Raw genomic sequence first — 13,289 nt, 5'->3', positions numbered from 1 at the left:
ATCCACACACTTCTCTTTGAAGAGTGTGCTCAACAAGACTGGCTCAGCTGAAGAGTCCAGGAGACTGGTCCCCTCACACCAGCTATAAGGGGACATCCTCATCCTCATCCTCATCTAGGTCAGTGGAGCGTAGGCTTAGGTCCTTGAGGATGTCTGTGATGTTTTCAGCAACTGGCCCTGTCAACTCCATCTCTTCCAGGTCAGTATCAGTGGCAGAGGTAGAGCACAGGCCTTCCTCCTCATCGCACATATGTGAGGGCTGGGGGGAATGGGAATAGGGAGGCAGTGGGCTCTCTGCCCCCAAGTCTGCTGCTTGCTGTGATGCCACCATGCAGTTGTTCTGCTGGTTCCACACCTGAGTGGCCTGGCTGATCTTCTCATTGCTGACTGAAGTTCGGTTAGTATCACGGAAACTGGCAAGGGGTGGGCGGAGGCGAACACCAGAGCGTGTGGAGCCCTCTATTGCCTTCTGGAGCTATTGGAAGAGAAAAAGAGAGAAAAAAAAATGGATAAAAGGGAAGCTGACCCAGCCATACCCAGCAGCAGCTCAGCTACTGTTCAGGGTAAAGGGCTCACAGAGAKAATCACAGCTCTACCTCCCAGGCTTAAGGAGTTCATATTTTACACTGGTGATTTTTCTTTCCACAGTAAATGACAAATGCCATGGCACTTCCAGAGACTTAGTTAAGAATCCTACTTTCACTAAAAGGACCAACCATCTAACATCTATGTAAACAACATCTGCTGCCCCTTCTAAAATACATTGATCTAGTTCTTCTACATGGATCCCAAAGGGTTGACTCAGAATTCAAGACTGGATTGAAAATACAATAGTCACAATCGTTTATATTCCAAGCTGGATCCCCAGCAGGTGTAAWTTTTTTGCAGTGATTCACAGAATGTTTGCAGCTGAGTAGGAGGTAATGGAAGGATCTTTACTTACCTCTTCCAAAGCCAACACTCCCCTCAGCTTCCCCATACTGGTTATATAGGCATGGCTGAGGCCCAGTAATGAGAACAATGTATGTGTCTATGAGCAAAAATACAAAAGACTGTTTCAGGAATTGGGGGCTCATAATGTGATACTTTGCAGTAGACCTAGGACACAGGGTTTAGGAACAGGACTCCCAAAGGCATACAGCTCTGCAGTCATTCTAGTAAAAAACTACTTCCATTCCTTCTTCACGACTAGCAAATACTTGTCCTTCTGTTGTATAACCACAGTTGTGAGCGTGTTGATGATATAGGGAACATTCTCAAGGTCATTCCCATCCTCCATGTAGCAACCAAGATTAACATACAACTAGCTGTGCATTTGGGGACTTGTATAGATCCTATTTCATTTTGGTGCTGGAAATAGTAAGTAATAATATATATATCAATATACATATCTATTTTCTAGATATAATGATCACAGAATCAGAAAAAAAGGAGTCTGAAGGAAACTTCTGGAGGTCTTCCCACTCATCCCAGGAACTTCCATCCATCTGCTCAGCCAAGGTAATATTAATAATGCCTACATTATTCTTGGCATCTTTGGACTATTGCACTGTCTACTGGACTATTTTGGACAATCTGTTCTTGATGTCAGAACCTTCTTAAGCTATTTATTCTAATGCTTTCCTTACCACTAGAAGACTTTTTTTCCTGTTCCAGAATGTCTCCCATTAAAATTTAAGCCTATTACTCCTTATCCAGTGCAGTGGGAACACTGAGGACAAGTTATTCCCTTTCTCTTAGAAAACCTTCTTAAAAAGACAGGTTATTATGCTGCTCATCAGTCTTTGTTTCTTCAACCTTAAATATACTCTATTCTTTTACTCTTTCTTCATAGATCAGGCTTTCAAAACTTTCAGCATTCTCAGTGCTCACCTGTGGATCATTTCCAGCTGGTTTTTATCTTTGAAGCTGCAGAGAAGCTGGACTCTACCTGTGGCCTTACATGAAATAATTCTTTCAGAGCTAATGCTTGCCATTCTTTTTAACCTCACATGAGATGTTAAATCTCATGTTCAAATGTAAATCAGGGACAATCTCAGTACTCAGGCACAAGACATTTTACCCTTACATAGAAGGAAATCAGACTGGTTAGATACAATTTGATCTTGATAAGCTGGGCTACTCTTACCATTGTCAGTACTATCACACTTAGCTCAAGCTATGTAAGGCTCAAATAGTTTGATTATTTATTTATTTATTTATTCCAGCATTTTTGTACATACAAGTTAGGCTGATTTGTCTGTTGTTTCAGAGTTTCTAATATTCTCTTTTTAGAGAGAAGTATGAACTTTCCCCACTTGTGATCTTCACATATCATTTGTTATCACCCTATATTCTCAAAGATAACTGTTAGCTCATTTTCAGATTACAGCCAGTCCTTTAGAAAACTCCAAACTCATCTTACTTATATACTAACTTGTTCTTTTCTTGCCAATGCTAAGATGTGACACTCTTGGTAACAGTAATTAATTTATCCGTGGAAGGCCTGTTGATGGGAAAAAAAAAAAAAAAAAAAGCACTGGACTGTTTTGCTTCAGTGGGCAGCTTTCCCTCTCCATTGAGTAAATGCCCAATCATTTCTTATTTCTGATGTACTTAAATATTCCTGATGTACTTTTTCCAGGTACATCCTTCTGATGTACAGGTTGTCCCCTCCTATCTGCAAGTTATTTTGTACTCTGGTTCTTCCAATTTTGTTCCTGCCTGCTGTGCTTGTCTTTTAGAGTCATCGTGAGCGGACTCTAAGAGTCATATGACCTACCTTTCTCTTTGCCTATGCCTCATATCAATGAAGAGCCTATGATTCAGGCTAGTTTCATGCAACTCTTTTCACAGACTGAAGCAGACTAAACCCTGGCAGAAACACTCTGAAAAACTGAGGAGTATACTCATTCCAGTGCTGCACACTGACAAACCAGAGTGTAAATCACAGTGTAATGCCCCAGAAGCAGGGCATATAACTCTTCTGAAAAAACCTATGTGTTRTCCAAAAACTACTTTAATAAATGAACTCAAGCTTCTTGTCAACAAGCGTTTTATTTTCCAGGAGACTGGAGGTATATGCGGAAGGTTACAGGCACAAAATGATTTCTGTAGCTGGATGTTGAAGTTGCTGATGAGAAATATATCTGGATATGGACAAGGTGAGCCAGTGGAAGGTGAAGAAAAGAAGAAGAAATAATTTATAGGCTAGATCTGCCTATAAATTGACAGGCATCATGTGTCTGTCATCACATGACAGACAATGAAAAAAAACCTGTGTCTGAGAGGGATTTCTACACCCACCTTGTGCAGGGAAGTTCTCTCCACCAGTTGGAAAGGGGAAGGATCTATGTGGCAGCTGTCAAAGCATACATCCTTGTCCAGCTCCTCCTGTTCCCAAGCATCTATCTGACACAGAAAAGAGAGGAATCACTCTTAGAGTAATCAGCAGTCTTCCTAGCTTGTACACCCAAACCAGATACCTAGCATTCTCTTGTTAATGCTGCTTCTCTCCTAGGTAGTTCATCCATCTACCCTGCCTGTTATATCAGCCTCCTCAGATTTCACATTCTTTCTTTGCCAGATATCAATTTCCTATGAGAACACAGCAATTCCAGTACCTCAGCAGCAAGAAAATCATCTGGGAAGGTGAAGCTTTGCTCCTTCCTGCTTAAAGGGGGAGTGAACATCTTAACTTTCCTTTCTGAGTGCACCTTCTCCTTGTGACTGCAGGATAATAGTCCCGTTATGCAAAGAATGAAGGCACAACATTGACCTATTGAAAGATTCAAGTGAGGAAGGACCTGTGGAGGTCTCTAGCCCGACATCCTGCTCACAGCCAGCCTAACTTCAAAGCTAGATCAGGTTACTCATAGCCTTGCTCAGCCCATCCAGCAGAAAAATCTCTTCTCTTGCCTGGTGAAGCTTGCCCCCACTTTCTAAACATAAAATTGTTTGATGTGTGACAGGAAGAATTACAAATGATAGGGAATGAGCAAAGGAAGCAGCCACTTGCCCTCACTCCTTTTATGCATCCAGTCTTACCTCTTCTGGACTCATTGTATCAAYGGCTTCTGCGAGCTCCTGCAGGAGAAAATGCTGTTCAGGACAGAGACAGAGCCCACAATTTCACAGAGTACAGAAAGGAAAGATGCACACTGTCTCCTCAATCCTTCTGGTCCACTTGTTGTTCCAAACAGTGTATTAGTGAATGATTAGATTTTGTTTATATTTAAACGTTATATGATGTACTTTATACTTGCAGTCTTTTCCTTGTCAAAGATGGACTATGGAACACTTGTGGAGCCATTCAGGTATCTAAATATAGGCATCTAGTGTTGCTCTAGATTCTCTGGACCAACCCACATGGGGATTCAGGCACTGTTCTAGACTGGATGAGTCTCCCATAGGCTTGGTATGATATCCACCAACCCTGTGCAGATAACTCAGATACACAAGGGCATCTAACATGGCACAAGGCAAAGGTATCTTTCCATTTTTAATCTGTCCAAAACTATTTGCCAAATGGGCAAGAACTTCACTTTTTTCAGGTTAACCAAAATGACATTAAAATTTCTGCTGGGAAAGAGATTCCCAAACTCAGTCATGATGGCAGCCTTGACACTTGAGAACAGATGGTTTTCTTAAGGAGGTTACATACTTCATGTTAATCACACCCTTTTTCCTTGGAGGGAGTTCTCCACTGAACTTGACAGAGTTTAGGACTATAAGCATGTCCACCCTTTGGCCAGATGYTGAGTGGCTATGTGTACAGGTTCTATTTCCATCCCTTCCCTCTTCAAGGAACTGCTAGGCTTTCTGGATCACTGACCTGGACAGTCCTCTCCATTTCAGGTGGACGGCTGTAATAGCACAAGAGTTGCTGGATCACTTTTCTCAAACTCCAGAAATTACCTGAAGGATGAAACCAAACAAATAGATCGGAACAAGTAGGAGACAGAAATACAAAGCCACATGTCCATCTCCTTGCCCACGGCAGTCTGAGAAATTATATGAAGGATATATTAGATGGTATATGACAGGGTTCAGCCAGTCAAAATACATCATTTGATTTGTGAAATGGTGGCTGGGATATACCAGAATATTCCCATGCAAGATATGATCCTCAAGAAGAGGAAATAAAACATTACAAAATAGCCCTTGTAGATGGTATTTGGAGATCAGGGTCCCTGGGGAAAACAACAACAACAACTACTACAACGAAAACAGAAATAAGGCTACTGGCACAACAAAAGATTAAACACAAAGGAGGGGAATTAATATTTGAAAGGAGGTAACAAAGTCAAAATAATGGATGAGAAAAATTATTTTGCTTATACACAGATTAAGTGACAGGAAAACAGACAGAAACTGCTGTGACTAGAGGGTTCTGCAGTCCACAAATAGATTGTGGTTTGGGAAATGAGGATGGAGAGGATTTGGAAATGATTTCAAAGACTAAACATATCAACAGTGAGAATATGAGAGGTACAAAAGGGTGATGAGTCCACGGGTTGTGCCAACAGCACAATGCTAGTAATGAAAAGGACTGCAAAATTATTGTCTCGGACAGTGCAGACAGGACTTCACAAAAGGGAGGAAATAGGGTTTGATGCTTTTGTGAAGTGTATAAGGCTGTAGAGGAAGATAGGTCAGAAACAATGACAGCTGTGAATCCAATTAAGGCAGGGAAAGCCCTGTGAAGTCCTCTCTGCTCCATCTGCTCTTGTACTTCTGGATCACTCAGTGCTAGCCTTGCTCAAAATATCTCACACAATGTCCTTGTTTTGATGTGATTATTTGTCGGATTTTGTGAGGAAAGTAGATGGCTGTCCCACCTACTGCTATGACTAGCACTGAGTGAGTTTTCCTATGCCTTAAAAGCTTAGTGAAACATGAGTGGTGTTAAGGAATAAAACTGTGTTACATGCTATGGTACATGTCTTCTTTATCTTAGGGTGGCTAAAAGCACTAGCCAGAGTTTTACATACTCACACTCAAAATTGTGCTACACCATTGTGCCCACTTCCTCTCTGCATAGTTCAAGACACAACAAGGAAAAAAGTCCTCCATGAAATGTACATGATACAGGAATCAGAAATGAGATATGAGTACAGTCTTGGAAGCAAAACTCATATAGGCTGTGGTAGCACATGGAGAACAGCAGAATCCAATATTTGTTCATCCTATTTATGCAGCTGAATCAGACAGATGTGTGTCCAAGGGAGGAGTTGTTTAGGTTTGGAAGATAGCTGAGAAACAGCCTAAGTTACTCATAGAAAAATATGGCTGGTTGGCTATTAGGTTACTTTTCCTAGGGAAATTCATTCAGCAGGTAAGAGAGGCAAGAGATAGGATGCAGAATCTCTAGAACATGTCTGAGGCAATATTATTGCAAAGGATGGAGTGAGGAGTACTGGCAGAGGGAGGGCAGCTTGGATGAGCCTATTTTTGCTATGCTGTTCAAGGGATCACAATCTGAAAATAATTCCAGATTGATGTTGAGGTACATTAATAAAGTGCCTTTAATACCAGAACAGCAGAGAAAGCTGACAGTGACCAATCTCTTTTTTTCAGTCTCTGGGATATCAGCGCCTCACACAGGCATGTATGCACAGTAAGAGTTAAAAGCTTCTACAAGCTGGCTAGTGTGATAATGCTGGTGCATGCCAGAGGTCATCATACCTGGGGGTTGCTCTGGCCCCAGTGGTTCTGGAACTTGTTTAAGAGGACTCGTTGGGCCATTGGGTTCCTCTGGGTGACTGGGAGTGGGACTGGGGGGTTGAGGTAACTGTTATGGAAAGGAAACAAAATAAGGTTTATCCTGAGTTGTTTCTTTTTCAACCTTTCCCAATGTCTTACTGCTTTTTGAGCAATCTCTGTGTTGCAGTCTATTCTGTTCTCCCTCACCTCTGCCTTCTCATTGTCATCCTCATCCTCATCAACATAAGCAAAAGATTCATGTTTCAGCTTGGGCAGGGCTGACCATGGTCCCTTGCTGTGTCCATCGTAGGGTGCCTCAGCCAGCTTCTGCTGCATCTCTCTGTGGAGGTGTCGTCGCCGTTCTGGGCTGATATGTCTCTGAAGGAGAGCCTGCAGTTCAGATCGCTCCACAGACCCCAGAAGGATCATGGACTCTGGAAAGCATATAGCAGAGAAGCCATTAAGCACCCTGTCGATAATATCAGCCCTCAAGGTTTTGAAAATCCCCTTTAACACTCTGTCCCTTTCGCCCTCCAACCCCTTCAATGGTGCTCACTCATACTGTCTCAAGCTATGCAAGGGGCATTGACTAGCCCTGCTAACTACTGGTAGTATACTGTGGGGCTGTGGATAGCTAACCATTCCTGAGCTCCACCACTCCTCAGCACCACATCAAAAGCAAGCTCTTTACTTATACAAGACTCCTCCCTGTTGCCAAAGTTAGGACCATGAACTTCTCACATACCTCTCTTACCATCTGTATCTGCTTCATTCTCTATGCACTAGCCTACCTGTCTGAGCATCTGAAACACCCTTTTGTTATACATGACCATAGGTGAGATTTTTAGGATGATTTTTTTTTAACTTGTAGTCACACTGCCTCCTTCAAAGTATGCAATTAGAGAGCTAGTTTCTTTGTCTCTTTAAGTCTTCAGGAATGACTGTCTCTCTACACACAGCTTACCTGGTGAGTCCACCAAAGGCAAAGTCTTAACAGTGGTGCTTTGGAGTAGCGTTTGCAAGTCTCGGTATTTACAGTTGGAGGAGATGAATTTCACATCTTGGACCATAATATCCTCAACAAAGATATTATACTTGCTGTGAATTTATGGAGAAGAGTTAGCATATTAAAAGTGTCCAGTAGATAAATTCCCTAAAGAACATATAAAATGACCATTTATTTWAAAAATGTTTTCTATAGGGTTGATAAAAAATCTTCTGTGAGAGTATGCAAAAAAGACTACTCAATGTGATCAACACAGAATAACTGGATTTTCATTACAGTTACATTCCATTCCACTGACCCTCACAAAAAAAAATGCACATGCGTAGATTTACATTATATATATATATGTATATGAATGACTGAAATTTCTTTTAAGCCAACTATCCAAATAATAAAATACTTAAACATTTTTTGGGAAAAAAATCCACAAAACAAATTCAGAAAACAATGGAAATGAGACATTTGATTTTTTTAACTGGAGCAGTTTGATAATTACACAAAGTCAATAAAGTTGCAGATGGTTCAGACCTGTCCTTTCAGTGAAAAAAGAAAAAGAATTTTCTCCATTTCTGTGTCTGAAACCTTGTTCTACTCCACCTCTTGTTTTTTTCTCATTTTAGTCCTATTCTGCCTTTTTATTTTATTTTTAGTCCTAGTCCTTTTTTATGACCTTTCATTCTCCCATGGTATAATCGTCTTCTGTTTTATTTCTCCTCCACTCCCCACCTCTACCTTTGTTGTACTGCACCTTATGTGAGTCCAGCCCAGGTCTGGCAGGTAGGGCAATTTCTTCACCTGGATGATGCTGTCATAGAGGCTGGGCTGCAAACTCTGGGCCACCATGTTGGCAAGAATGACAGCCACCATCATGGGGAGGATGTGAGAGATCTGACCTGTCAGCTCAAAGCAGATTACAGCAGTGGAGACGGTGTGGCTTACTGCTCCTGTCAGAGCTGCTGCACCTTTCCCAGGTATAGTGGAGGAGGAATGAGGAGAGAAGAGGAAAGAGTGTCACATAGAAACAGAATGTCATGTCAACCAGGAAAGTCACAGGAGCAAAAACAGATGAAGAAAGAGAAAGATGCAGAGACTCACCAATTACAGCATACCCTCCAGGTAAGATTCTATAAACAATACCATCAAAGAGAATCCCATTGGGAAAGAGTGATGCCATGATCTCCCCAATAAGACGGCCAAATGCAGCACCTGGAAAGCATCATGAGTGATTATGGAATTAGCATCTAAGGAATATGGTGTCTGTGCTGAGCATCTATGCTGGACAATCACTAGCATATTTTCTAACGCAAACAAAACCAAACTTATGTTAAAATGACACTGGGGGCTAAAGAGTAGTGCTCAGTTACTAGAGAAGCTACACTCTAAAAGGACAAAAAGATGTATAAATATATTTGTAAACTCCTTTTTCCTCCGCTTAGGCTTAGAAATATTTGTAATCCCAGGGAGGAGGAAGTATCTTTTAAAGACATTAGCATTTTTGGAATATTGTGTGTAATGTCAATCCATATCACAGTTAAGGCTCTTCATGCACTCAGTCTCTGAATGTCCAGACATTAAAATCACTGACTCAAAGAATGCATTAGGTGGAAAGGGACCTCTGGAGGTCTCTGGTCTGACCCCCTGAGATCAGGCCACTCCAATCTTTATCAGGCAAGCTTTGAAAGTCTCCAAGGATGGAGATGCCCCAACATTTCTGGACACCTTAGCCAGAGAAAGAATTTTTTTTCTTATGTCCCATCAGAATTTCCCACCTTGCAACTTATGCCTGCTTCCTCTTGTCTATTTACTGTGCATCTCTGAGAGAAATCTGTATATCTTCCCTATTTGCCCCCATATTAGGTGGTGAAAGACTGCAGCTAGATCCCCTCTTGAAGTGGCACTTCACTATTCCTGCGCTTGATCAGCACCTCTTGTATTGAGGGAACTGGGATGGCACAGTATTCCAGAATGATATCCCAAGGGCTGAACAGAGGGGCGTAACCACTTCCTTTGCCTTGCTGGCTATGCTTTTTGTAATACAGCCTACTTCATAGTTAGCTTTCCAGCAAGGACAAACTACTGACTCATGTTCAGTAGTGCCTAGCAGAATCCACAGGTCATTAACACACTTGATTTCATTTGAGTTATGGATACTTAATAATGAATTTAATTAGCTTATACTTTAATCTAAAGTAGCCTTTTTTTCTTAACTGCAGCATCAGTATCTTTTTTTGATCTTGAAATTAAAAATAATTAAAAATCAATAAGCTGCTGTATATCCAGATATTACAGTCAGAAGGAATGAATAAGTGGTGGGTTACATTGCTGATACTAGTTTTGAGCTTCTAGCTCCTATCCTTCTCGCTGGTCTTCAGGGGGGAAAGGAACAACTCTTACTAATTATAGTTATGAGAATTCCTTTGCAGGTGAGGAGGCAGGGAGATGAGAAGGCCATGATTCAGCATGCTTCCCACAGCTTGGATTTCAGTATATAAAAGGATAGGGATTTCCTCCTCAGCATTTGAACCTGGGAGGCCAAGAAAAGGACAGAAGCAGAGGCTCAGAGACTAGCATCTCGGCTTTTAAGAGAGATTGGCATAGACATCTCATCCTTTTGAAGAATCCTATTGTGTACATAGGCACTGCCTCTCTAACCCGCTCCATCTGTTAGACACATACCCTGTAACATAAATTCAAACTCACCCAGAACAAAAACGGGCATGAAACCTCCACAGGGGATTGGCATGGTGGTGGCAATGACAGACATCCAGAACTAGAACAGAGGTAGAGGGTGTGATTGTTAGTGAGCAGCAATAGTATTTCCTGCAGTCCCACTCTACTGCCCAGCCTGTGAACCTATAAAGAGATACATTCTAAGGGATCTGGCAGCCTAAGAAGAAAATGAAGGGCAAAAGGACCGTGGGGATTGAAGGGGAGCTAGAAGAAYTCCAGCAACACACCAGCACAGTGGTGGAGGACTTCTGGGTAACTACTATGATGGTAGTAAGGCTGAGTCACAAGGGAGATAAATCAACATGGAGAATTCCTTTGCCTAAGAATTTGGAAGATGGGATTTCCCACTGCTCCCAATAGCTATGTTTTTTTTTAGAACAATGTTGTCAAAATTTCATAGACTTACAGAAAGATTTAGTTGGCAAGGGACCTCTGAAGGTGCTCTCCTCCACCTCCCTGCTCCCAGCAGGGCTAATTCAAAACTTGTATCAAGTTGCTTGGGGCCTTGTCCAAGTGACTTATGAATATCTCTAAGGGTGGAGATTCCCCAGCCTTTTTGGCACTTAAGCCACAACTGAACCACCTTCAGAGGAGAATTTTTTTCCTGATGTCCAACTGTGATAACTCTCCTTTACTACAGCTTGTATACATTGCCTCTTGTCCTCTTACTATGTTGTGGACAATGATAAAAATCTGGCCTGACAGCACTGAGGCCCTGCTAAATCCTGCCTTAGCCCAGCATAAGTAGTTTTCTTCTGGAGGCAACAGCCTAACCTCACATGCACTGCAAAGGCAATAAGCTCAGCCATTTCAGACAATATAGCAAGCAGTTTCCACAGTCAAGGAATCGAGAGGGAATGTTGTTATTTCAATAGCTTGTACAAGGGAGTGTACTGGTAAGATCTCCCTTGCTATAGCAGTATTGTTGGTAGGAAAGGCAACCATGGCCCAGCACATCAAGAACAATATTCTCAGGTTTCCCTTATGGAACTAGAAAGCTATATTCTCTTCAGAAAGATGTGTTTTCTTCAGATGGGGCAATGCCTTCCTGCTGTTCAAGGTCCACTTTTGAAGAGGTGATTCCTCTGCAGACACTTCTGTAGCTGTAGACAGATGAGATGCTTATCTCATTAGATAGTCACTTTGGTGACAGGAAATACAGCCAAGAGAGCTTTTCCGGTGTAATTCTAATAGAATAGTTGACATAAATGGGAAAAAGAAGCCAGGAGATAGCTTGCCCTTTAGGAAAGCTCGCTGTACAAAGGTAACAACAAGGAGAACATCTCTCACAGCACCTGATCAAGGGACATGCTGGAACAATGGGCTAGACCATCTACTTGATATTGGCTGTTGCTCTTCTATCCAAAAGCCATCTGAATTTTCTAGTGGATAAGCTCCTGGCTTGCTACAAAGTCCAGGAAACTGTAAAAGGGGAGTACTGCTAATTCAGTTCCCTCCTCTTGTGCCAAACCTAGGCCAGATGAAGCTGAGGACTGGGACTATAGTGCAGTGGAGAATCATGCGAAGTCTTTGCCCAGAGTCAAAACAGCTGGTTCTTTTTTTGTATGATCTATCCCAGCTCAAATATATTCAGAAAAAAAAAGGCTTGAAGCAGTTATCTGGTCATTTGACTGACAAGGCCAACAAACCTAGATTTTCAGAATACAGATCTTCTAATGGAGAACGGATGGACTCAGGATAGATAGAGCTTGTAGTCCATTCTCCTTTCATTTAAACAAATATGACCATGTCTACATGGTACACTATAATCAGAGTTATCATAGAAGCAGAACTCTGAACTACCTGTCAGAAATTTGATACAGTGTTTTACTTTAGGTAGAATCATCTGTGTCAATAAAACATTAATTTCTGATCTACCAAAATATTGGATTGATATTGCCAGGCTGTCTCTACTCTTTCACTTCTTCATAAAAAAAAAAAAAAAACATCAATTCTATGATATTCTCCCCCTTTTCTCTTTATTTTTTTACTCTTAGGAAAACCTTTCCTGCTACTTGTATTTTGAACACTGGAATATATTTTCTTCTTTCAAATCTCTTATTTTTCTCTGTCATGCATTTATTACACAGCTGATCCTTTCGAAGCCTGAACAGTTGCAGTTTTCTAAAACTATGTCAGCTCAGAACATTTAATTTGTTGTTGCTTTCCCACAAGTGAGCAAAACTGGTCTCAGCTGAATTTCTCCTTCTAGTTTCAGTGTGATTAGCAAATCCTGCAGCCTAATGCACATATAAAATGTGCTTGCATGGGCTTATTAGTCTCCTGTCTGTAGCCAGGAATATGAAGCACGCAGTGCAGACTTAGACCAAATATAAATTATTGGAAAACTTTTTACTTGGTAACTTATTTTCCTGGACCTTAAGAAATCTTTCCTGCCCTCTGCATCCTCACTGTCAGCTACTACACAGTGAACCATGAAAGTCATTCAGAAGGAGGCATGAGGAACTAGGGAGGAGGGAAAGAGGTCAGTAAATTAAGGCCAGGAAACTGTTCCCTAATAATGTTGGTCATTTTGCATTCATAGTGGGCAAACATCCCATCAAAAGATGTGAGATCCCGCTCCAGTTGTAGCGCTTCCTTCAATACCCAACAGCTTGTCACTGGCAGTGCACAAACTATTCTAAAAAGGATTGAGAATTTTCACCCTGAGTGCAGAAAGGTTATGGTATGGTGGTCTGTGTTTCCTACCTTCATGAGAAAGAAAAGGAGGATGATGACAAAGACACTGACTTTGGGATGGATCCAGGCAGCAGATTTCCCTAGAATCTGGGAGTCCCCTGTGTATTTTGCCCAGGTATAGTTATCAAAGAGAGAGCTGATGGCTTCCCGTGGCATCAACTAAACAGCA

At 41.6% G+C, this 13,289-nt stretch overlaps 1 protein-coding gene across 1 annotated transcript in view; it reads right to left on the bottom strand.

The window, feature by feature from the left end:
* Positions 1-13,289, bottom strand: part of CLCN1 (chloride voltage-gated channel 1) — a 39,466-nt gene continuing 26,177 nt past the window's right edge. The window contains exons 12-23 of the mRNA XM_085324650.1: positions 13,130-13,279; positions 10,391-10,460; positions 8,786-8,896; positions 8,439-8,652; positions 7,649-7,782; positions 6,892-7,118; positions 6,667-6,772; positions 4,814-4,896; positions 4,027-4,065; positions 3,286-3,390; positions 944-1,030; positions 1-475 (exon numbers count right to left, since the gene is read on the bottom strand). Coding sequence (XP_085180776.1) covers positions 83-475; positions 944-1,030; positions 3,286-3,390; positions 4,027-4,065; positions 4,814-4,896; positions 6,667-6,772; positions 6,892-7,118; positions 7,649-7,782; positions 8,439-8,652; positions 8,786-8,896; positions 10,391-10,460; positions 13,130-13,279 — 1,719 coding nt within the window. The 3' untranslated portion in view covers positions 1-82. The remainder of the gene's footprint in view (positions 476-943; positions 1,031-3,285; positions 3,391-4,026; positions 4,066-4,813; positions 4,897-6,666; positions 6,773-6,891; positions 7,119-7,648; positions 7,783-8,438; positions 8,653-8,785; positions 8,897-10,390; positions 10,461-13,129; positions 13,280-13,289) is intronic.

The sequence above is a fragment of the Rhea americana genome, unplaced genomic scaffold, assembly GCF_003343005.1.
Source record: "Rhea americana isolate MKP2758 unplaced genomic scaffold, rheAme1 scaffold_92, whole genome shotgun sequence".
Taxonomy (NCBI): Eukaryota; Metazoa; Chordata; class Aves; order Rheiformes; family Rheidae; genus Rhea; species Rhea americana.
Note: the sequence above shows the minus strand (reverse complement) of the source record. Positions and strands in the feature narration are given on the sequence as shown.